Genomic DNA, 27,157 nt, shown 5'->3' on the forward strand with positions numbered 1-27,157 from the left:
ACAAAATTTAATTAATTAAACAGCAACGAGTGCAAGGATACATTAAAGTGGAATAATCGTACATTTGCTTGAATGGCTATAAGCGCTCGTGTGGATGCGACATTGTAACCAGCTCACGAGTAGAAGTTAGGGAGGTGGAAAGTGACTAGAATTATTATATTGAAAAATTATTTTAAATATCTACATATTGCGAATTATTTATAAATATAAATATATGTCAAAACAAATTATTAAATCCGTGTCTTCACCAACCATATTTTCGAATATAGTATCGTCTGATGAAATTTCTCGAGAATTGGCTGAAACGACATTTTCAAGTATTTTATTACAAATCTTTTATATTGCCTACAAAATAGGCTGCTTTTAAGCCAACCTAAGCAAGCCAGGATTTAATACAATTTCAATTGGCCTAAAATGTATTCACCTCATTTTGGTTTTTTTCGGATTCGACACATTTTTGAAGCGCCATTCGCTGAATTGTTGGACACTTTCGGTGTTACTCGTATACTTATAAACTCGTGCAGCTAATTTTGTAGAGTTGATACGTTTCACTGCCAAAACATTTACCAAGATATGTTGATGCGACCCGTATAAGATGTAAGTTCCCAAGTGATTCGATCAACAAGAGATGATTCTAACAGGAAGATTTTTAAGCACTGTTTCTTTAACCTTTTCGATGTTATCGTCATTAACTGATGTGAAAGCACGACTCGTGCTACTCAAATACTTGTACTCGCGATAAAATGGACCATTCAAAACACCTTTATTGCAAAATTTTCAAAGATTTCCAAGCCGTGATTCCATTGGAAGTACAAAATTTCAAGCAAACTCGTTGTTCCATGTTGAAAATCGCCATTCAAGTTTTTCGCGTCGTAAACAAACTTGCCACAAATTGACATATAGGGATCAGAGTTTTTGCGGGTATAAAATTTTTTTAACAATTTAGGGAAATGTTTTTAATAATTTTATCTGACAGTATCTCCTCAAATATTGGAGTTAACTTTCAAAGTATGAGCCTAATCATAAATCTTAAGCACTTCTCTTTTCGCTTTGATTTCTCAAAAGACAATATTGGTATTAGCAAAGTTTATTTTTTAGTAATTTCGTAATTGAAATCATGGAAATACATAGTTCTATATGTAATGAATATAGCTAAACATGGGTTCTGGAAATATATTCTCCAGCATGTATACTTCACAAGCAGTGCTAAATATTACAAAAAATAGTAAGCCTTTAAAACTCTTAATTTATTCTTCAAAATCTATATCGTCCCTCAAAAAATAAACCTCCTTGGCCCCAATGCATTTGTCTTTACGTTTTTTCAATCCTCGAAACAGTTGTTAAAAGTCAAATTCCGGAATAGCCTTCAATTTCCTTAGCGATTCACGTTTAGCTTCAAAACGGTTTCCCCGAAGCGGTCGTTTGAGTTTATTGTTAAGCAGAAGTCACACGAAGCTAAATCAAGCGAATACGGTGATTGCGGCACGATATTGGTTGAAAATTTGGCGAAAGACTCACGAAGAATCCATGCAGTATGCGTTGGTGCATTATCGCGGTGCAAACGCCTTCGCCTTCGACTCATCTTTGCCATGATATTCAGCCGATTGGTCGTCTGTTTCCGGGTCGTAAGCATAAATCCCAGAGTCATCGCCAGTAATAATACGTTTCATGACATTCGGGTAATCGGAAATCATTGTTTCACAGACGTTAACGCGATGCTGTTTTTCAAAAAAGTTTTGCGATTTTGGAACCAAACGTCTTTTCACATTCCTCAGGCCCTAATGATCTTTCAAATTGGACCAAAGGTTCACTAATTCTTCCGATATTGCAACGATGCGAGTAAAATCTCTGGCTGTTAATCGTCGATTCTCAAGCACCAATTTGCCGCAGATATGCCTGACTGGTAGTCATACCAACCCAGAAAAAAATAATTAGACAAATGGGTTTTAGTATATCATATTTCGGTGAATTTTTTGGCGTAAATAAATCCCATTTGCATAGTTTACATCACTTTTACTATAGTGAATGATTCAAATGATAAATGAAAATACACATTTTTTTCTTGTATTTTAAAAATTAAGAATTGAGATCAATTACAGTAGTTTATGGAAAAGACTATACTCTTAGACTAAGCTTTAAGCATATCAAATTAATATTTTCAACACCTCACTAAGGCTTCTAAGTAAAAGATGATGATGATAATGATGTCGTAAGAAAATAATACCCAACTGAACATATTTAGTTGTAGTGGTAATAAGCCAGTTTTCAAACAAATTTTACACTGAAGGGAGTACAAAGACAATCATGGGAAGTTATGAAAAGTCGATTATTTCTACTGAATCGACCACAACCGGTAGAATTCCAATTGTAATTTTTTATTATTTTTCTTTTATATTGAAGAAAATTGGTTAAAATTTGTATCACAAAAAATTCAATATATTTCAGTAGCCCAGTCGCTGTTTTTAATATTTGGATTCAATGTAGCCAAACACTGCAAAATGACCAAGTATCCTACTACTGCAAGCTTAAAACTAAAAATAAAAAAAAGAGAAATCCAAAATTGTTCTTAACGACTAACTTTGGAGCTAATAATGTCATGCAACACGTTCCTAGAACATAACACAATTTTGCTGTCTTATTATTTTTTTTTTATTATATGTAGTATATGAAAATTCTGTGAATTAAGAATATTTCTGCCATAAAATTTACGTGAAATTAGTCACGAAGACCAGCGGGAAAATAATAAAATTAAATATTATTAAAGCTCAAGGTAAAGCACATATAATATATTTAGTTAAATAAATTATAAATAACGCAAAAATCTGTGACAAATCGAAATAGATTTAACTAGCACAACAAAAACAACAAAAAACATTTGCTCGCTGGATTTAATTATTATGGTAGGTAAGTGCAAGAGACTCAACGAAACTAATGTGCGTACGCAACAAAAACAATAAAGATAAAAGCGCCAACAACAACAAAGCACAACTAGTCGCAACAGCAATAACAATTTACCCACACAGACACTTACATACATATGAACAAAAGTGTGTCTGGTCGGAGAGAGATAAATCAATTTCCAGCCGGCAAGTAATAGAAATAGTACTATTTAGAGCAAAATAAAGGCAAAAACAAATTGAGTAACCTTAACGACGCTACAAAATGAATTGAGCAGCGCAGCGGCAAGCATTTCCAAAAATAAAATATTTCAAATGATGGATTCTATGTGGATTGTTAGTAGTGCCCTTTTTGTTGTTGCTGCTCTTCGCTGGCAACACAACATAAACACGAGAATGCTCATTATGACATTGCGAGCGATGACAGCCAACGAGATTATGAGCTGCGTTGGAAGCGACTAATGAGGTGGAAAGCAAGTGCTTCTAAAGCAGACGATCGCGATGATGATGCTGCTGATGATGATGAAAATGCTCATAATGATGCTGAGTCTGCTGATCAACTCGCTCATAATGATTTTGGAACTGATGATGAGGCCGCCACAGCCGGTGGCGGCGCGGAGCAGCAATTGTTGTTATAGAAGTACGCCGCCAACGAGCGCCAATAAGCGCAACGCCGCCGCCAACAACACCGCTGACCGCTGGCAAACCACCCGTCAAGCTACCGCACGCCACACACGTCCATGTAGTGGATATACATATATGCGCGCATATACACATGTGTAGGTATGTGTTTTGGGCATACTTGCGCCTTCGCTTATTTGTAGAACGCCGTGGAAGAATATTCCGAACGCGCAGGAAACATTTTTTGTTCAGTTTCAGTTTTGTAAGAAATACGTTCCGACGCTGTGCGATTTTGTTAGCGCGCGGACAATACACAACCGATAGAGTGAGGCCGCATGGCCGCGGGAAATTTCAAAACGCATAACTAAACAATCACACAATACAATTGTGCATTGGAAAAATTCTAAAAAATAACTAAAAAAATTTTAGAAAAAATAGTGATATTTTTACAAACGCTCTTGTGCGCAAAAACGGTCATTGGAGCGTGCGTGTAAGCTCCAGCTGTGCGCAATATTAAGAAAATAGTGAAAAAAAGATATTATGAAAATGCTTGCGCCACAGGAAATATGCGTTTAGTTAAAAATGAGAAAAATTCAAATTGAATTTATTGCATGGTGTGAAAATCTATAGCATTGGACTATATGTATCAAGCAGTTGAGGCAGTACTACGCACAAGATAAATCGCTGAAAAGAAAATAATTGCAAAAAAGAGAAGTAACTAAATTTTGTGTGAAAAAATTACAAGAATTTGTAAAAGCTTATAAAAAACAAAAACGTAAAAACATTTTACTTAAATGGTCCAATATACAAATAGTAATAGAATAGTTAAAAAAAATTCAAAACTGCATAACCGAAAAGAAACAAAAAAGCAATATATAGTATATATATGTATATTGAAAAAACTGTCGTAGAAATCTAAATACGAACGTTTAACAGAAAAATTAGTAAAAAATTAAAGAAAAAAATTTAAAACCACATAACTCAAAAGAAACAAAAAAAGCCCACTATATAAGCGGTTTGAAAAAAAACTGGCGCAAAAATCTAAATACAAAAGTTTAAAAGAAAAATTATTTATAATTAGTAAAAAACTTAAATAAAAATTTGTGTTATAAAGCATAAACCCAAATTATAACTGAAAAAATATATTCTTAGACACAAAAGTTACTACTACACTGTGATTAGACTGACTACAAATAGTAATACATATAGCTAATAAAAAATTAAAACTTAAATATAAATATAAAAAATAAAAATATTATATACACGTATATTTGTATATAAAATAAATATAACACAAAAAATATATATTAAAATTAGTTTTAGAAACCGAGAAAACAACAAACAGACTAAAGCAAATATATACAAAAATACCAAAAAAAAAATATAAAAATATAAGAAAATTATTTATAAAATTTAAAACTTTTTATATATAAAAATTAGTATATTTATAAATACAAAAAATTATAATATTTTTTTGAAAAAATATACAAAAATATTAAAAATTCAAAATTCTTTATTTAAATAATTTATAACAGCTATAAAATATCAGCATTGAAAAAGTGATATAATTTAAAGAATTAAAATAACACAATTTAAAATAATATATTTTAAAACCACATAAGTAGATTTATACAAATAAATTCGCATTAGTCTTAAATCTCCGAAAAAAAACAAATTTAAAAAAATAAAAATTGTAATAAAAATAAAAATTTACATAAAAAAAATAAAAACAATTTTATACAATATTTTTGATATACTAATTTATCAAAATATTTAAGAATATAATATAATAAAAAAATTTAATTAAATAAATTCTTAAAAAGCCAAAAGTGATATAAGAAATTAATAATAAAAGCCGCAGCAAACACAATTTCATTTTAATGATTCATAAAGAATAGAAAAATATAATAATCTAGTATTCTAGAAAAAACAAATTATTATAATTTACTACTTTATAACTTATTATAATATATCACTCAACACCACTAAATAAAAAAAATCATAAATCAAAATGTTGAACAAAAATTCGGCGAGTTCGCAGTCGCTGCCGCGTGTGCACTCCTTCTTCAACATGATACCGACCGTGCTGCAAGATGACTTGGCCCTGGCCATAGTCAACGATCCCAACAATATGTTTTCGATAAAGTCACGCAGGTAAACAACAACAAGCGCCATGATTAATGCACTATAATTAAAACTATTAGTAAATAAATAACAAATTCGAAACGAAGGTTGGAAAATATGTGCGAAAAATGCGATATGAACGATTTGTCGGAAATATTTTGCACTTGTAATACAAAATGCTGCGACGCCAAACTGAAAATTGCTTTCAAATTCTACAGAATTTTGTAAATAGAAGTTTAATAAGTATTTAGACATTTGTAAAAGTGTTTATTTTAAGTGCACTTGTTAATGCATTATTCAAATATATATACACATTAGGGCGGGTCGAAAAAAATCCAATATTTTATTTTTTCTTTGGCGCATTGAGAATTAGGTCATTAAAAACCTCTAAGAAAGTCGCTCCTAGTACGAACATTTATATTTTGTTCTTATTATCAGTTTGGAATGAATTGAATGTTCTACAAAAACTATTTGAAAACAATTATTGTTTTTCTTATAAATTGTACAAAACTTCAAATTCCTAAAAATATCAATGAAACGAGATATTTTGTCAAGTATGTAGTTGGAAAAAAAATGATTTTTTTCTATCTGATAATAAGAAAAAAATAGAAAACTGAAAGACCTCTCCGTTCCAATGAAGAAAGCATACCTGGGGAGATTTTTGTAGATGTGTCAAGAAAATTATATCGTGTTTTTGACCTACTGTGTTTTTTTGTGATTGTCTGTAGTTTTTGAAAAGCTCCGGAGTTATGGGCTTAAATGCGGTTCTTGAGAGAAAAAGTACATATATTCAGTAAAATAGGAAAGCAGTTTTTAAAAATGTTTATCAAAAGGATCCAGCAAACTTAGTCTGATTTATTACACAATTTCACATTATTACTTCAATATCATAAAAAATTAAAAAATGCAACTATAAACTTTGAAAAATTTAGTGAAAGAACTTATTTAGCTATTCGTTTCTTGATACCTAACTCTTTTATATTCTTGGATTATACTGAAAATATAAGTAGTTTTGCCACTTTTCAAAAAGTGTCACTGAAAATATACCAAATGTATGATCATTTGAAAACTCATTCCGTTATTCATTCCATTAATGCTAAATTAAATAAATTTTATTAACGAAAAAAGCCTTTGATGACAACTTGATTTGATATTATAACCCAATAGAGCAGTAGGACTTTGGTGCGACAACAGAATACCAATTCTTTACAATTGACTCAACTCTTATTATAAAACAATAGCCGATCAATCCATTTGTCACCTCATATGGAGGATAAGTTGTAGATATCAGACCTTTACTATCATTAAATTGTGACAAAAAAGTACACGGAAATTATAAATAAAATGCTAAATATTTAATTATTTATCAATATTTATTTTTTCGCCTTCAAAGCAATCCCCACCAGATGTTATACGCTTATGCCAACTATTTTTTCAGTCCTCGAAACACTCATAAATACTTTTTGAGATGGCCTTCAGCTTCTTCAGCGAATTTTATTTTATCTCTTCGATCGACTAAAAACGGTTTCCACGAAGCGAGAAATTCAGTTTGGAGACAAGAAAAAATCATTAGGAGATAAATCTGGTGAATACGGTGGTTGATAGATGATATTCATTGCATTTTTGGCTTTAAGTTCGGTCGCAATCGCGGCTTCTCACGCGTAAACACCTCAATACGGCCAAATAGAACTCCTTATTGACCGTTTGTCCTCCCGAAACAAATTCATGATGCACCAAACCAGAAATATCGAAAAACAACGAACTTCACTTTGATTTTTGTGCGGCTTTGGCGTGGTTTTTTTGCTTTGCCTCCATTTCAATGATTGCTGACTTGTTTGCATGCCAAACTCATAAACCCATGTCCCAACGGCAGTTATATAATGGACTTGATAGAGATGTCGAGCTCTCTTACCATCTGACTATGTCAAAAATTGATCCCTTTCTGTATGTAGTTGCTATTTTTTCAAGCGGTCTTGAGAAAAATAAGTTTCCTTAAAATTAATGAAAGGATAAAAAGTGTATCTTGTTACATGAGCAATTACATAAAGTAATATTAGTTAATAAAGACGTGACTTTTAGTTCATTGGCCAAACCATCAGTGTCCTCATGATCGTTTTCGTCCTTGCGTCCTTTAAACAATATTCCATGTTTTTGAAGATTTAACGAAGTTTCAGGTTCTTTATTCACTAATGCCAATTGAAAAAAATGTGTGTAAAACAACTTACTCTCAACGAGCGAAATTTTTAAGTTGCTCACAGCATCAATAATGACAAATTTGAATTTTGACAATCCTCAACCCCCAAATATACATATGTCGAAAGTAATTGCTTAAAAGAATTTATACTTTCACACACTTATTGAACTAAGCATCTAATTATGAAACTATAATTGGGCAAAAGTAATTTCATCAGCGCCCAACTCGCGCCCGTCACGCAAATGACTTGGCCAACAACAAATAATTCAAATATGCAATCAATAATCCTCGCTGATTTGCCGAGCATCCAACTCGTGATTATGACGTCAAACTGACAAAAAAAAATAAATAAAAATTTTACTACCAAGCTGACAATATGTGAACATATATATTTTTATACAAAGATTTGTATATATATACATATTTACTTATATATTGAAAATTGTAAAGCATCACGTTGGTCACACCTCCAAATAAGCCCATGTGACGGCATGGAAACAGTGGCAGGAAATAAAAAAAATGCGAGAAAAATAGCAGTGAAATGCACAAGTCTCTTGGCAAAAACATTTTTAATAAGACATTAAAAAATCTGCGTATTCAAAACGCTGCTGAATATTTTATACGCCTGCATTTGTATATGTGTATGTTTATGTGTGTGTGTGTGTTGTTAGTGTATTGTTGTTATTGTCAGCTGCTTAATTTTACGCTGCTGCTGGCTGGCTGTCGCTGCTTGAGGACATTTTTGCTAAAAATAATCTCAACACAAATTCATCGGCCAAAAATTATTCGGAAAAAGCTTAGAAAATTTTGAAATTTGTAAAGAAAATGTGACTCGTCGCAAGTATGTGAATGTGTGTGTGTATGAGTCGCAGATTTGGTTTTGATTTGATGAGCGAGCATGTGCCAACTGAAGTGGCGGTGGCTGGCAACGCTGAATTGTGCGCTTGGCATTTGCCAATGACGTCATACGATAAACGAAATTTGGATTTGAATTATGTGCGTTTTTTATTTAATAAATTGGGGAAAATTTGATTAAGGCGCCCACGCACATAAATACACACTTGAAGTGGTATGAAGAGGCTCATATTTTCTTTGCATGAAAGTCTCTAGAAACATTTTCTTGCATGTATTCGTGTGCCAATTTTTTATGTCAAGAACGCAGTAATGATTATTAATAATATTTTCCATACTGCTATATTAATTTTATATGTATGTATGTTATTGTTATATATGTATATATATACGTATGAAAAAAATATATATATTCGCATAGATATCTATTTTTATGTAGTATTTTCTATATGCCACTAAACTTTTCGTTAATCATCATACTATTTGTCACACTCAACTCTTCACCACTGCAGCATTAAGAGCCGCCAATGCGCCTGCAAAGTCAGTGCCCTCCTTATTGTTGGACCATGAGCGTCTAGGTAATTGACCGAAGCAATGAGCACAGTGGCAGCTGCTGAAATTACAATGTGTTTATGGCATAGCCATAGACATTTCTACACTTGTATATACATACATACATATACACATATGTATATTTATGTATGTGTTTATATGTCTATGTATATAGCAGCTATATGCAACGATTTGTCGACGCATGCAACGCAATCAATTTAACTGTAAATTTATGAACTCACAAGTAGCATTTTTAACGAGTATTTCTTGAAACAAAATCCAGCGTTAAATTATGGCGAAATTAAAAAGCACATCTCCCAAAAATACTGGCATTAAAATCGAAATAAAAAAATCGTAATATTATCGGCTGTCAAGGTGGCCATTGGAATTTTTCCGCATTCCCACGCACGTGTCTTTCACACAAAGCCCGCCTAGAAAAGCGGGAAGTGAGAAGAAGAAGCAGTCGGTAAAATAAGTAGCGACGCTGAAAATGGGCGCGTCATGCAAGTAGCAATACAAATCACTCAACGTTAAGACCCGTTACTCACACGTGTTGTCAAAAGAGCAATTAAGTTTGCAATTTTTTATAATATTTTTTGTTTGCTTAAGCACTTATCCAGCTTTACCCGTCTATAAAAAAAATCAATCAACAACGGTAATTATTTCCTTGCACGATCGCTTTTCATAAACAGAAGCAAAAAATAATAAAAAAAAAATAAAAAGAGAATAAAAGAGAAAAAAATCAAAAAGGAATCAAAAAAAGGCCGCAAATCTCACCTGCTGCGCTGTAAATGACCCTGTATAATTAAAAAGCCATAGCATTCGGCAAATCAAATTAATGCGTAAAATAGCGCAAAGCGATTTCATTTATACCTCAGCGTCTTATATACACTTCTAAGCTTTGATATTGCATTTACGAACTCATCGCAAAAATAGCCTGCGATCAGTAAGCAAACAATACTCGAACAACAACACTAAAACAATAATAACACAATAACTCAAAAATGTATAGAACAACAAGCGTAGCGGAAAGCAATACTGTGCCATTATTTGAGCAAGCGAAAACGTTGTGGAAATTCTTTAAAGGCTCTGGTGGCAATTGGATAAATAAGCACACACACACCCCAACACGTTTGCAAATAAAACAGTATATTGCCAAAAGTCCACAAAACGTTTGTATATTTTTGTTTGTGGTGTCGGTGTTGCCATGATTGTGGGCACGTAGTAAAAATGCTAAAATGATATACATACATCAAATAAATGGCAAGAACCAAATGCCGAAAATAAAAATACTATCAAAATTCTAATGATATTAAGGCGGATCAGTTAATGGCGACACACTTTGCTGCAAGAGGGTATAGGGCAAAAAATATATATGTATGGTTAAATATGTGCATTTGCTTAAAGTTATGCATATATAAACAAATAACATAATATTAGTAATTATTTACTATAATTGTTTCTCTATTTATATGAAGTTTTATTACTTTTAAGTCTCGGAAATGTCTATATTGGAATTTGAAATTATTACGATTTATTTAAAATAATTTTTAAACATTTTTTTTTTTATTTATTTAAATAACTATAATTCATTTTCAAATTAAATTATATATTAAATTTAAAATTATGCATAAAAAATTAGATGAAAATAGTAATCACCATTCTAGAAGACTAATAGTATAGTAGAGGCAATTAGCCAAGGCTAGAAATTTCATATCTCTTAAGGAGCGCGCCTAGTATAAAATTGTGACAAAAATATTTTTTTAACATTTCGATAGTTTAACCTACTTAAATCGAAATTTTAGATCATCTTAAAAAAAGTTGTAATTAAAATTATTTTTTTTTTACTTCAATTTTTATTTTAATTTTATTAAAAATTTAATATTGAATTTTGTTTGGATGAAAAAAACAAAAAAATTAAATAAAAATCTTATTTTTTTAATTAAGAATATTTATTAAACTTTGATTGTTTTTAATTAAAAACTATTATTTTCTTTTATTTTACTGTATATTCCTGAAACACGTATAGATATATCCTGATGTTGATATATTAGTGTTTTTTTACCTCCGAAAATCGACGTTTTTTTCGGACGTCACTCTAGGTCACCCCGCATTAACAATGGTTCCTCCATTTGATGTAAAAGGAAAATCTAGTCTAAAACCATATTGCGGAATTGAAAAACTCGAAAGAAATATTTTGTTCTATGGCTTATTCACTTATCCTTTATATCTTCTTCTAGATGCAAATCAAGAAGTAGAGTTTTGCGCACCAATAAGCTTACACGATTTTCTTGAAATTGTAGGTTCTTCCATACATAAGCTAAATCAATTAATATAAAATTTGGTTTTCGCACTAAAATTTTACTACTAAGTATGTATCTATGTATGATCTACGCATATTTTTTCAGAGGATACTAAAAATTAAGCCAGCGATTGTTCCGACCAATTCAGTTACGGATTGAGATCAGTTGTATCACTTACTTATTACTTGTTTTTACTACACTTTAAACTTCATTTTTATGTATATTTGAATATAAATATTTCGTCTGTATTTAAGTGCTCCTAAAACATTTAATTGTTAAGTCCCAAAACTAGACAAAAACGATAATACAATTGTATAAATAAGTTAGTATGCCGGAAATTCACCATCTTAAGAGCTATGAGAAGTTAAATTCAATAACACTTAAGAGGTAAAAATAAGAAACTTATGAAAATTATTTGTTTTTTCATATAAGAAAGGCTGCATTTTCCAAAAATGTTTAGAACTTTTTCAATGTTGGTAAATATGTAAGTGTTTATGTGGCATTTGGTTAGTATGCCCTCAGAATATGAATATGGTATGCACAACAGTTGTTGCTATTACAAAACTATAAAAAATCTGCAAACAAAGTATAGTTAAAAATTGGGAAAAATAGTCCTACTTTAAAAGGTGATTTTTCCAGTATGCTTATTAGCACACACTCGATTTCTTTCTACTTGGTGGACTAATTTCGCCTTACTGCCGCTTTGCATAAAATTTAATCGCTACGTAAATTGTGACATACTAAATAGACATAGATAAAATATCTTGACTTCAATTTTATAAAAAGTGAAAATTACAAGCTTTCTAAATGTACCGTGAAACCAATATTTCATGAGAAAAAGTCTAGAATAGTTCGGGTAATATATCACTAAGGGTTTTAAATTATTTTGCTGTTGTAAACATAACTAACTGATTATAATAGAAATCATAGAAAAAAGTGTACTACCTGAATCTTTTTTCTGTATAATATATACAAGGTCTGTCCCAAAAGAAACAGAACTTTTTAAATATAACTGTTTCTGGTGGCGCCACCTATTGGTAGGTATATGAAATAAAAAGCTTGATCTCTTGTTGACATTTCGTAAAAATTTTAAGACAATTGGATAACTGCAATCGATGTTATCGATCAAAAACTGACAGAAGCTTTTCGTCATGGGTCGTAAAATGCAAAGAGCAAATATTAAATTTTGTTTTAAATTTGGGAAAACGTTTACTGAAACATTTCAAATGATGAAAAAAGTTTATGGTGATCAGTGCCTATTCCGTAGTAATGTGCATGAGTGGTTTAAGCGATTCCAAGAAGATCGTGAGGACCTCAGTGACGATCAGAAGTCGGTCATCTTCAGAAGTCAAAAATAAAGACAATGCTAATTTGTTTTTACTATTCCGAAGGTATTGTATACCGAGAGTTCGTCCCACCTGGCCAAACGATTAATGCTGTGTTTTACCTTGGTGTTATGAAGCGTCTTTTGTCTCGCATTCGTCGTGCTCGACCACAATACCGTGAGGCAGGGTCCTGGCGCCTGTTGCACGATAATGCGCCGTATCATCGGTCGACGCTTGTCACTGATTTTTTGACAAAAAACTCCATATTAACCATTAATCACTCACTCTACTCACCTGATCTGGCACCCTGTGATTTTTACATATTTGAAAAACTTCATTTGCCCATGAAAGGACACTGGTTTCAGGACATTTCAGCTATCGAAAAGGCGACGACCGATATTCTCAAGAGCAATCCGAAATGACCTTAAACACTCATTTGAAATGCTAATTGACCGGGCTAAACGCTGTATCGAAGCACAGGGAAACTACTTTGAATAAAAAATATAACTTTTGAAAAATATTAATTTTTTGTTTTTTTTTTTCAACAGTCCTCTTTCTTTTGCGACGACCTTGTATGTTTATAAAAAACAGAACAAAATGTTTTTCGTAAAAGAGCTCTGAATGGGGACGTTAGTACATTTGAGAACTAAAAAATGGGAAAGTCTTATTTGTAGCACGCATTGCTTATTTATATAAAGACATTTTATAAAACTATATGGCGCTTATTGTTTCAATTGCCAAGAATGAAACATTATAATGAAAACAAATTAAACAATAATATAGGTGTTGCATGTACCTATTATATAGATACATGGGATAAATTTACAACTTATAAATACATTATAAAAACTATAACTTTGAAGAAAGAATATTCATTACAAGATTTTCTATTATAAAATAACATAATCTTGAATATTTTGATACAAAATTTTATCATCTTCAAAATATGTCTAGTTTTTTTTTTACTAAAAGTATTGTTTTAGAAGTTATGCCCAACATTGTACAACAATTGACTAAAAATCCATGAAAGTGCCTTATAAATTTTGTGTTGCTCATACGACATGGTGCACTGTGTTATAATCGAAGTAAAGTGCTTGTTCACATATTATAATTCTTTTAAGGCAAAATTTAAACTTCAAGTGGAGTTAACAAAAAAAAAATAATCTTGTGAAATAACGAACACCCTAATATATACCTTCGTATGAATAATAAATATATTATAAATAAGCATGTGACGTGAAGAAAATAAAATAATTGAAAAGATGTATCTATTGTATTATGAATGTTAACTTTAAAGTACCAAAAAACTATTTATATATGTGTTAATATATATACATAGGTTTTAGTAAATTAATTATGGAAATACATATACGTGCATACATGTGAGCATATACATATGTACATTATTTGCTATTCGAATATATGATTGCTAAGTAAGCGCTTCAAATTTTTATTATAGTTCATTTGTCTTAATAATATATATGTATATTTTATTTTTTATTTTATGGATAATATTCCTGCTCCACAAATATAAATTTGTATATATATCGTATATACTTATATACAAGAGTATAAAAATAGTGGCGTAAACATTTTAAGATTTTTTGAATGATTTTTAATTGCTCGGCTTTATATATGCTTCAGTGAACATTTCATTTTTTATGTTTCTGCCTATAAATATGAACAAACTTGAATATGTATGAATACTAAATATGTTCATTTTACCTTACTCTTATTTTCTGTATGATAATTTGAAAAAAATGTATATCTCAATGTAAACCATTGCCCAAGAAAAACATAACCTAGAACAACTTATATATAGATTAATATTTTTTTCTTTAAATATGTATTCCGTGTTAATGCTTTATTATTAGACTAGTAACCAATATAAGAAATTTAGAATTGCATATATGTATAACTACTTCCAGCGCAGCTTGAGGAAACGTATCTGCTTTGTATAAATATATAAAGTAAAAATGTTTGTATGTAGTTAAACGTGTATACATATATCAATTCGTATGCATCGATAGCTATTATAATATTATTTTTCATCATACAATCTCCTTCCATTCCGGCAATTTTAACACACTTTGTTTTTCTCCTTATTTACAGCCATGGCGAGGATCTTATTGTGACACCATTTGCCCAAATTTTGGCCAGCTTACGTTCGGTGCGCAACAATCTCTTAAGTCTGACAAATGTACAAGCATCCAACAAGTAAGTATGCGTGCGCCTAAAAGCATACAAAAAGCACACACACACACAAAATTTTGCCCATTTGTTATTATTCTACTATTTGAGTGCATCAATGTTTTTTAAAGAGAATTTTTCTAAAATTTATTAAAGTGTTTTCTACTAACCCCTCGTGTTTGTTCATCCAAATAATAATGCTAATAACTGATTTGAATATTTTCACAATGCATATATTAAAATAGTTTTTAACTTAACATAGAATGTTGTCTGTAGCAATGTGGCCCCAATTAAATTGTGTTGAAATGTGTCATAAAGCTCTGACAGTTGCTCTAAATGAATTTATTTGAAATTTATGCAGAAAACAGTTAAATCGAAACAGTTATTTGGTAAATAGTGAATTTAGAGAGATAAATTTAAGTGTTTGTGGCAGTGGAGCTATAAATTGGGTAGAAGTGTTCTAAATGTTTTATTTCATGTATTATTTTGGAAAATAGTGTATTGACGAAACGGAAGCTTAATTTAAACAAATAAAAGATTTTACTTTTAATAAGAAATGTTTAAAATATTTTTTTTTAGTTTACAAATTCCCAAATCGTTATAAAATATGTGTATATACGAGAAGCTTTTGAGATATCGATCTGAAGTTTTGCATGCGTTCTTTTCTCGCAAAGAGTTCGCTTTTTTGTCGGAACTGCCGGTGTCGGAAAACTATAACATATAGCTGCCATACAAACTGAACGATCGAATAGAAATGCTCATATGGAAAACTTTTTTATTTGATGAGATATCTTCACAAAATTTAGCATGAATTATTATCTAACAATCCAATGTAATATCTGAAAAAAATTGTCCAGATCGGTTCACTATAACATATAGCTGCTATATAAACTGGGCACTCAAAATCAAGTTATATGGCATCTTTTGTATTTGTGAAGGGTACTATAGCTTCGGTGCAACCAAAATTAACGGGTTTTCTTAATCTTCTTAAAATTAAAAGATTTTTATACAAAATTTTAAAGTTTGTATATTTTTGCTCCAACCTAAGCGCATTTCGCTCCACTGTCACATAAACGTCGCATAGCTTTTGCTGCTTGAATTCAACACTTGTCCCCAGATAAATATTATGTGTAACTCCCACTTTAAATTTTTTCTAAGAATTTTTCATATTCACAATAAATTTCTTTTAAATGTTACCCACTTTGAATCGATGGCCGTGACTTCAAACACAAACCCCTATGATACCGTTATCTTAATTGTATATTCCAATTATGAAAACACATTAAATATTTGTCACTAATATAAACACCCCCTTTTTATAAAAAATTATTGAAATAAATATATATTTATAAAGTAAATTTTAAACCAATATTATTGTTGTTCACCAAAGTAAAAAACACAAAACCAACAAGAAGTGTTTACTTTGTTTTTTTGATATACGTATTTTTTCTCTCTGTCTTTTTCTCTTTCTCTTCCTGTTTGGTCCTTCCCGCATTTTGATGTCAACCAAAAATATGTATTTTCGCTCTACACATACAAACATAAACATGAACACGTTTTCGATTTCATATATTTCAATATGTGTATTATTATTTTGTTGAATCATTTGTAACGGTCGAATTGCGAATATATTTTCTTTTGATGAAAACAACAACACAAAACTAAAATTGTGAAAACAATCATTTGTCCATAAAATTATGTTCAAAACTAAAATCAACGGCAAATAACAAATATTATCAACTGCAACAACAACAATAAACCTAAAATTAAAAAAAAAATTAACTCTCTAAAAAAATATAAATAAACCATTAACGAACTTTACTCCTATTAACTAATTTTAAATGTCGCCATTGACACATTGGCAATAACAAAAACAACAAAAATTTTTATCACACTTTTTGCATTTTCGTCCTGCGTACCATTTGTATCGCTGTCCATTTGCTGCTCGTTTCAACTCATTTGTGCTTATTGTTACATTGTCGTTATTGTTGTTGTTGTCGCTGCTGCGTTTGCAATGTTATTGTTGTGTTTATTATTATTTTTTCTGTTGTGCTTGCTTTGTCCGTTCGTTTATTTTATCGCTTTGTTTTCGTTCTTTTATTCTGCTCTTTTTGTCATAACTTTTTCATGCGAAAAATTTGTATGCGCTCTCGTGTGCTTTCTACGTTTGTATCTCGGCTTGTGTGTTTGTATGTGTATTTGTGTGTGTGTCTCTTGTCTTTTGGAACAAATAATTAATGCGAAAAGATCCAGGCGCCCAACACAATCGTCCAGCGTGGGACGTGCATCCACAGCCGGCGTTCAATTGGTCCAAGGCGATGAATCCTACACACGTTTGGCCACAGACACCATCGAGGAGTTGGACTGGTGTTTGGACCAACTGGAGACCATACAGACACATCGCAGTGTATCGGACATGGCATCGCTCAAGGTAAGTTCGCAGGATTTTCAGATAGAAAATATTAAACTCATTTATTGTATTGGACTTGTGTTAATGTAGGCGAGTTTGAAAATAACCTTAGTTAAATTAATAGGCAAAACGTCAGCTGTCATCTCAAGATATTTATTTCTTTGATTTATGCATATATGATTCTCATAAGATTAGTATTGTGGATAAAAAAATTATTACGAAAAAATAAAGCAGTTAAAGTTCAGTCCAATTAAATCCGCTGCATTCCTTGGATGTCGTAGCCGATCTTTAGGATGACCCCAAACAAAATATGTCTGGCAATGAAAAAGAGTTTCCTGAGTAATCGAAATAAAACTAAATATTACTATAGATGAATAAGGCCTTCGATCATTACTAGTCAAAATTTGACAAAATTACGGCTGCCCATAAAAATTGTTTTTTTTCTTGAAACAAGTACATTTTATTAAAAATCATATTCCTTTCATCATAACCTGAGAAATGTATCAGAAAAAGTAGTGTGAAAATTTCTGGTCAATCGGTTCAACCGGTCGCGATAAGGTCCTTGTAAGGAAAACTTTTTTTTCGACAAGCTATTGTCACGAAATTTGGCATAGACTATTATTTAAAGCATCTCTACAAGATGCAAGGAAATTATTCAGATTGGACAACCATAGCATATGGCTGTCATATAAGCTGACCCATCCAACTCAAGTCCTTGTATGGAAAATTTTTTGTATTCCTCAAGGCATCTTCACGAAATTTAGCGTAGATTACTTTTCAAAATAACGGTATAACTTCCGAAGAAATTGCTCAGATCGGCTCAGTATTAAATAAAGGTACCATGCAAACTGACCGATCAAACTAAAGTCCTTATAACGAAAACTTGCTTATTCCTCAAAGCACCGTCATGAAATTTGGCACAGATTATTAATTAAAGCATTCCTACAATTTGTAAGGATATTATTCAGATTCGACAACCATAGCATATAGCTGTCATACAAGGTGACCGATCAAACTCAAGTCCTTATTTGAACAACTTTTTTATTTGACAAGGGATATTCACGAAATCTAGTGTGGATTACTGTCCAAAGTAAAAGTATAATTTTATAAATTTTATAATTGCTCAGATCGGCTCACTATAACATATAGCTGCCATTCGAACATAATGATCAGAATCAAGACAAATATCTTCTTATACCCTTTTATGCTATATAAAATGCACCTGTGTAGGGTATTATTACTTCGGTGCAACCCAGTCGGGAGAATCGATTTCATTAAATTAAAAATTTCTTAGCAATATAGTTTGCAGAGGAAAAAATCGTTTTTTGTAATGCACAACTTGACATAATGCTCGACTTTTCTCAATTCTTTTTGAATGTTTCGCATCTAACATACTGTAAATTTTCAGTTCCTTTGGGCAAATAATTCATTGAACCCCTTCTTTTATACTTCTCCACCATTCCTTCAATTCCAGAAATCAAATAAATGCATTTTTGATTTTCATTGCAATGCACTAAATAAATATTTAATAATATCACATCTAAGAGATCATACTCAAGTGAAATTTCTCTAGGCATTAGCTATAAATCACAAGGCGAGATAAACAGTATGGCCCATAATAGTATGGAAAGCGAAATTATAATTCACGTACTCTCTAAATAAAGTAATTTTATCTTCAAATATTATTTCAGGTAATATCGCTTTTAAGACATATAAACCTCTTTGATACTATAATTCATCGACTTTACTTTTTTTCATACAGAAAAGTATTACATATATTTCTTCCACACTCTGTTTCATTATATATACATATATAAGGCTAGCTCTATTACTCCGAAGTAGTTCAATTTTGATACCAGAAAACCTCTTTAATAAAAGTAAAAAAAAATAAAATGTTTAATAGCAGCTACTAAGACTAGGGCTAGGACAAAGAAGCGTCAATAAGTTATTGTTTGGTTAAATTTTGTATTAATTATGCTTATAAAATAAGAACTATTAAGTATTATGACTCCTGCTGTTTTCCAGCTCAACTAATCAATAATTTTATGTCTCACTCTCTCTTTCTCTCTCTCTGTATTTTGTTCGTGCAGTTCAAGCGTATGCTCAACAAAGAATTATCACACTTCAGCGAGTCGAGCAGATCTGGCAATCAAATATCGGAGTATATTTGTTCCACATTTTTGGGTGAGTAATAAAAAAGCTTTAATTACTCTGAAAACATTCCTTAAAAATATTTAACTTTCGTATACATATATACATACAAACTTATATACATATGTATGTGTATGTAATATTAAAGTTTGTTCAGTAAAAATATTGGTTTAGAGAAATGCAAAATAACCTGAACTCACGCGAATAAAAAAGAAATGAAAACCTTTGAGGCAATAAAACAGTAGCTTGCTCCTCAAATAAGACTCTGCGCGCTGCCAACACGAAATAACCGTAAAAACTTTGAGTTTGATTGCTGCATGTCGAAATTAATGCCAAAAGGCTTAAGCTGTTAGGTTCACGAATATAATTGTATGTATGTACATGTACCTGTATGAAGTTGTGCTTCCAGCTTTGTAGCACTTCCAAGTACACAGAGTTTTACACAAATATAAATTTGAGCATTGCATGGGCATAAGCATAAGCATATATAAATATATACATAAATATAAACAAAATTTGAGTTTTGGTTATAAAAAGGTTATATATTGGTTATTATATTTAACAGCGATTTTCGGTTTTTTTTTGTTTTTATTGATACTTTGTTTTGCATTTTGAATAGGTTTTTAAAATTTGTAAAAATTTACCCTTGTCGTTAGTCGCGAAATGTGCTCACGAGTTATGACTTTTAACTATTCTCTTATTAAAATATCCAGATCATTTGGTTAAATGGTGTTACTTACCAGAATTTTGTAAAAATGAAGAGTATATATATATTATAGTACATAATTTTTAAAATTTCTGAACATTTCGAAAAGTTTTCAAACAGAAATGTCTTTTAGGTATTCTTATTTTACTTTCTTATTAACCACTTTATACCCTAGATTATATGTTTTATAGGCTTGTACAAAGAGTGTACTAGCTTTCCTGATATGATTCTTGTAATGTTACACATAAAGGAATAGGGCTCGATATTGGCAATCAAATATATGTATATTGTTAGAATAATGTTATAATAATAAAATCAGTGCTAAATCTCGTGAGTTATCTCAGCCAAAGTCAGTGACAGTATTCCATTATAGCTTCAAATCTTTTGCGCTAAAATAATATAAATCTGATAATTTCCACTTTCTATGTCTCAAGCAAATATATTTTCAGGCTGCTTAAAATTTTATAAATATTGTAAAGATATATTTGTATGTATACCAAAACATACTACATAGGCGGATAAGAAGTGGCGGATACAGAATTTTTTTCTGGGGGGTTTTTCTTTCAAAATATTTTTAGTAGTAATATTGCTTCGTAAATTCTTCTAAATTTGCATTGAACTCTCCGACTTTGGGGAGGTGGCCTTTGACAGCCAAAACTCCCCGTTTTTAGTTTTGGTTTTAGGGGGGTAAGGTCGGCTTTGACAGCCAAAACTCCCCGTGGATCCACCACTGCTGAAAAGTCTCTCGCCCAAAAGGGGTTTAGGGGCGGTAAGGTCTGCTGAAAAGCCTTTCACTCAAAGTTGAAATAACATTTGTTTTGTATGAAAATATGGCTTTATTCTTCAAGATAATCGAGTCTGGAGAAGTGACAATAATTTCTAGAAGCTAAATCTTTATTCTTCAACATAATCTTATCCAAAGTAATGCTCAGATTATAAGGGTGTTTCAGCTTTTCTATATCGGCTCAAGATAGGCGACTTTTTGACTTTCAAAATCGCTTTTATTTCAATTTTACTTCATTTAAGTGAAATATTTTGTCCGCGAACCAATTTTGGAGTCTGGAGAAGTGACAATAATTGCTAGAAGCCAAATCTGTAGAAAATAATGGGTCGGCGATTAGTTCAATTCTTTCAATTTACCGTTCGTATCATAGGCTAAACGAGTCGAAACGTTGTTTTGAGAAATAGCAACTATTTCTTTTCACAATACAGCCGCTTCTCTTGGATATCGACTACTAATCGGTCTGATACAACGCTCATTAATATTGTTTATTAACTAATTTAAAATTTTTTATTAATTATTTTACAATATTAGAAGTACTATAGTAATTCTATTTAAATCTACAGGGAAATTATTTGTAAACCTTTGAGTGCCTTTCTAATACCAATTACAAGTATATTGATTTCCAATGGTCCTCAAGTATTCACAATAAATTTATTGAACCAACATTTGGTAGCAATTAATCCCCTCATTTATTTTTAACGATCCATGCATTTAAGCAGGTGTTTCGCTAATACTCTTCCTTAACAAATCTTTCAACGCCACGAATATATGAAACTTGGTGCCACCCCACCTCGCCGCTTACTTGGCAACACCCTCAAATCATATATAAGTTGCATTCGTGTAAAATTGTCTAAATATATGAAATTTTAAATTGCGCGTACAAATCAGCTGTCATGCCCACAATTGCTCAATGGTGGGATCACTGCCGCGGTGTTTGCTATTTTGCGGCGCAATTCATAATTTCTTGCATTCTCAAAGGAAGAATTTTAATCACAACTATGCGGGCATTCAAAGCGAAAGCCATAACAAGCGAACGGCCTGCCACTCACGAATTGACGTCGCCAGCTTAGTTACTCAATCAACGCCGGCACACCGTGAGCCAAAGTAGAAATGGCAATAAAAGTGTAATAAAATCTCACTTGCTGCTTTCGCGAGAGATCCAATTTTATGCATTTTCCTTGTTTCTATTTTTCGCATTTCATAACGAGTTAGATTTTCTGCGCACCATGAGTTATTTTTAATTTAAAATTTAAATTAAGTACCAGTCGGCAGACGTGCAACTCACACACACACACACACACTCACAGGGAACGCGAAAAATCGCCACTTGGCGCGTAAACCAATCTGCACACCAAGGCGGTGAGCGTTCAAGCGCACACTTGACGATTTGACTAACTAAACTAAATACACAACTTAGGTTAGCCACTAGGTACGCGGGCACTTGAGTAAATTGCTAGACATACTCATATATGTAATATGTATGTATATTAGGGTGTGTCCAAAAAAATCGCATGTCTTTATGTTGGAAGGGAGATACAAGTTTTTCTAACTGAAAATAAGAAAAAAGTAAAAAACCGTTAAGCGGGAGAACTACCCGTTACAATTAAACACTAATACTTCGTGAGCCTTTCTTAGCGGTGTTTATCAACCAATTTTTCAAACTACGAAACCAAAAAAAATCGAATCAAATTTTTTTTGATCCACCCTAATGAATATACATTTGAAAAAAAGTAGTATATACGACTATCACAGTCACTTACTGTGGCATTTCGCTGAATTTGTGCACCAGTCCGCTATTGTCGGTATTTGCTACGTGCAACAACAATGTATGTGAAACGTTTTAAGTTTAACTCTTACTCTGCCGTTGCATACACTCAGGCGCGCAAACCAATTTCGCGCAGAATTTCAAATTTTCCTTTTTGTGAATGCGTAGAAAAGTAGGGAAAATAAAGTGGTTACAAAATATTATAGTACAGCAGCCATCTTACAGCAAACAAAGTCTGCGGAATTGGAGCAGCAACGAGAATTTAATAAGCCCAGAAATATGCAGGGAGTAAACACAAATAGCTGTGGAGGAAGAAAGTTGAAAGCTATCGCACTGAAAGCGCAAATACTCTAAATTAGATTATGGAGCAGATACGTTGCGAGGAAGTAAAAATATGAAATTTTGTTTTTGTATAGAAAAGAATGCTTTTTTATTTATGAACCTTGTCATAACCTTGGCTTTGTTTACATTGAATTGAGTGAAAAGAGAAACCTAGCAAGAGTTGTTTGGAAATCACTTAGTTTTGTTAGCAATAATTGAGGAAATTTATAATTAGATGCTATTTTTTTATAAGCAGCGAATCTACTTTGTAAAAACGTTTTCATCACATAACTGCCGAAATGTCGGAAATCCGAAAAATGAACAAAAAATCACTTCATATCTTGCCCCAATCTACTTATCCTGTATATACTGCTCCTATTTCCAATGTCATGAATGATATCTCATATAATAATTTACATTGAATGTATCTTGATGGGCTTCTTTTTCACAAGATACGCCTATAGCAAACTATATAGGAAAATAGATTACAAATCACTTAATAATAATAATTGACTTCCGAAGTTAATTTTTTAATAAATTTTTGCAAACAACCACAAATAGAGAGAGTATTTAAAGTTCGGTTTCCCCTGAGTAAAATTTTTTCTGTTTTCTCTACTTGGTTTTAATTTAGATTAGTTAGATAAATAAATTAGGATTGCACCTAAGGTCTATTGTCCCCTCTCCTAAGTCACAACGACTCACGTAGCCCTAGCATATTGAAAAATTCCAATATACTGCTAGGTGCTAATGAGGCGATCTGACTCCTATTGAAAACCAAGAGACTACCGTGCATTCAATTATCAGGTATTTTGGAGTTTTCGGTTCCATGTCGAGGAACCGGCTATTCACAGAAGAAGCTAGGACCATGTTATGTAAGTGGTTCTTGAGCTTACAACGGCTAGTTCAGAAAGTAGCCTGAGATTACATACATATTTAAACATTTTAAGGTTGCAACCACCCATTACCAATTTGGCATGGTGTATACTTTGGAGTTGTTGAGCAGCTCCAAACACAATGATTAGTTCGGGTCCTACCATGTTGCTGGATGCTGCGGAGCAGATGATCTCATCAGCCAGTTCATTCCCGGCTACTTGTTACGCAAAGTATTTTAGGTGGCGATATACATATATTCGTTATACCGCCTAGAAGCTGAACATTTAATTTTTTTCTTTTAATCTTTAATTTTTAAAGAAATTTCTTTGGTTTTCTATATAACTAAGCTGTGCTGAATTCAGAATTCAGAATCCCACCTTGAATACTATATGTGACCTGGTCTACGAAAAGGGAGCTAACGTGCGAAAATTGGTTTTCTGGGAAACAGCTGTTAAAAATAATCGTAGTTTCTCGTTATCTCATTAATTGTTCTCCTTTTTTTGACACCTAAGCCCCCTTTCCGTAGACCAGGTCACATATATTATTTGATACTAGTGAATAAATGAACTTAAACATATCAATACTATCGCAATAGCTGTGCGACTTCGCTGAAATCTGGTAAATGTCTCCGATATTATTGGCGACATTTTCTTATTCGACGGAAGTATTTATTTTAAAGGGCTTAACAAAAATTGTTATTTATGACGGTTTACAACAGTTTAGTAATACAATCGTTTGAAATTTGAAGCAAAACTTAAGCGATATTAGAAGCTTAACTTTTTCTCTCAACTACATATATGTATGTAAGCCACACTGGAAGCAATTTTTTTCATAGATGTTATATCATAGATAATTTTCATGACTCCTAGCTCTACGAAAACTCTTCCATAGCACTGCTTCTCAGCTTATAATCACCTTATAATGATCGGAACTTCGTGACTTACATACATTTTATTACTTAAATGCAGTCTCTACGTTTTACATTTAATACAAAAATAAGATTAATAGTAAAATATTGCCTTCTTCGAAAAAGGGCATATGGTAAAATATCGTTTATAAAATTATAAAATATTCTGAATGATATACAATCTACATAGGTACAGCTTACGTACTAGAAAAATCACTTAAAACATTAACGGTACTATTAAACCAATACAATAAAGTAATAAAAATAGATAAAGGTGTCTGACTAAAGCTCTTGGAAATTTACGATATTAGTTAGTTCGCTTATATCGCAACAGATTTTTACCCACTTTGCTTAAAAGTATACAATAAAAAATCTTTTGCGAAGAGCCAATTTTAAAAGAAAACATAATTTTCGCTACACAAATAGTGTTGTCTACATCAAACAAGATTAGTGGAACAATCAGATTCTGAAATTGTATCACCATAAAAGTAGTAGCGAGAAGAAAACATATAACATGAGACTGTATCACTGAAAAAGACAAAGTAAAGCAAATAATAAGCCATAAAAGGTTAAAATTTGGTTATTAAAACGTTTTGAAGTCTCACGGCAACTGCAAATAGAATGAACTCGCGCAAGCCAGAACCACAACAACGCACAGTAATCATGTTGGACGATGAAAAAGATACATGAATAAATAAATAAATCAAAGTACGCGGCAAATTACTGTAGCAGGTGTTTAAAATGCATTGAAGCTAATGACAACGAAAAACTGTTGCTGCATGGAAAATTCTATTATGCAAAATGGAAAGCGCGATCAAGTGGAACAGCGAGTGCACACGCCAATATATTGGGATAGAGAAACCAACTTCGTAGAGCTAAGAAATGAGAACGATAGATAAGGAATGATGAGAGAGATTGAATGGAATGTTTTTCGATAAATAATCAAGTCTTCGAAGGTGTTGAATTTTTTCGTGTTAATTGATTAGACAAATCAGTCGCTGACAACAACTATTTTATATTGGTTTTTTATACGCCGACTGAGTATATTAAGTCTGCCACGAAGTTCGTAACACCCAAAAGGATACGTCGGGAACCTAAGAAAAAATATGTATAAATAATCAGGAAGCTGAGCCATGGCCGTCTATCAAATTAGACCACTATGTATATAGTTACAATATTCCAAGAAATTTTTTTGAGTGGACTGCTATAGCATACATCTGCCGTACAAACTGAATGTTTAAAATCAAATTATTGTATGGAAATTGTTTATTTATGAAGGGTATTCTACGTAATAAGGGAGGGGTTTAGGGTTTCAAGATAAAAAATATACTTTGCATTGCGAAGTTATTTCTTAAATATGAATTGAGTAATTTTATTAGGATCTTTTGTACATTATTGAGCACATTTGGGATAATTTTTTCATGAAGAAATATTGAAACATAAGCCGGTAACAGAACTTCTTACTTAGTACTCTAAATTTCTACATTGCGGTTTTATATTATTCGTATGAACTACAGTATTAAAGTATCAAAATGGCACATCAAGTGCTAATTGAGCCAGATAGGGCTGCACTTCTACCTACAATATTAAAGAGGTGTCCTGTGTGGGAACTCTTTATTATCACCACCTTTTGTTAAATGTCGACAGCCATACAAACCCAAAAATTAATTACTGGTCACCTAATTTACTATTTTTTGTTGTACATATTATGATAAATCTGCTTTGGAGATCCCTTCAAATAGTCAATATGTAAGCCATGCTCACAATATCAACCATTTTAAACAACTTAGCTAAATAAAATCCTAAAATTAATAAACAAAAGACATGTTTGGGCCTCATATTCCTTTCCCCCAATGACTCTTTTGCGCTCTCACAAGAGACACAAGTTTACACAGAGGCGCACGTGTATACTTACTTATTCCACCAGCAACTGTTTAAAGTCTCGCTTTGCCAATTTGTCAAGCTACCAATTTTCTGCGCCAGAGGTCAAATGAGTCCCATAACTTTCAACTGCCTAGCAGATTTCACTCAACGGTCTGTATTCTCAATATGGTTGCTCAAAACATGCGCTTAGTTTGCTTTTTAGCAAATCCGACAATTCCCTTCGGGACAAATGTTTGCGCATATACACTTTATATATTTATACACACACATATAAAAAATTTAATACACATATTTGAAG

At 31.9% G+C, this 27,157-nt stretch overlaps 1 protein-coding gene across 6 annotated transcripts in view; it reads left to right on the forward strand.

Annotated features, from left to right (window-relative positions):
• Window positions 1-27,157, forward strand: part of LOC120776049 (cAMP-specific 3',5'-cyclic phosphodiesterase) — a 202,336-nt gene that overhangs the window by 167,603 nt on the left and 7,576 nt on the right. For 3 of the 6 annotated variants that reach the window (XM_040106503.1, XM_040106499.1, XM_040106502.1), the window contains 3 exons: window positions 14,981-15,085; window positions 17,306-17,489; window positions 19,559-19,652. In XM_040106503.1, the coding sequence (XP_039962437.1) occupies window positions 14,981-15,085; window positions 17,306-17,489; window positions 19,559-19,652 (383 nt within the window). Of the gene's footprint in view, window positions 1-5,479; window positions 5,673-14,980; window positions 15,086-17,305; window positions 17,490-19,558; window positions 19,653-27,157 lie in introns of those variants that run through there. The other 3 variants (XM_040106504.1, XM_040106505.1, XM_040106501.1) reach the window with 3 other exon arrangements.

This window comes from Bactrocera tryoni, chromosome 4, assembly GCF_016617805.1.
Source record: "Bactrocera tryoni isolate S06 chromosome 4, CSIRO_BtryS06_freeze2, whole genome shotgun sequence".
Taxonomy (NCBI): Eukaryota; Metazoa; Arthropoda; class Insecta; order Diptera; family Tephritidae; genus Bactrocera; species Bactrocera tryoni.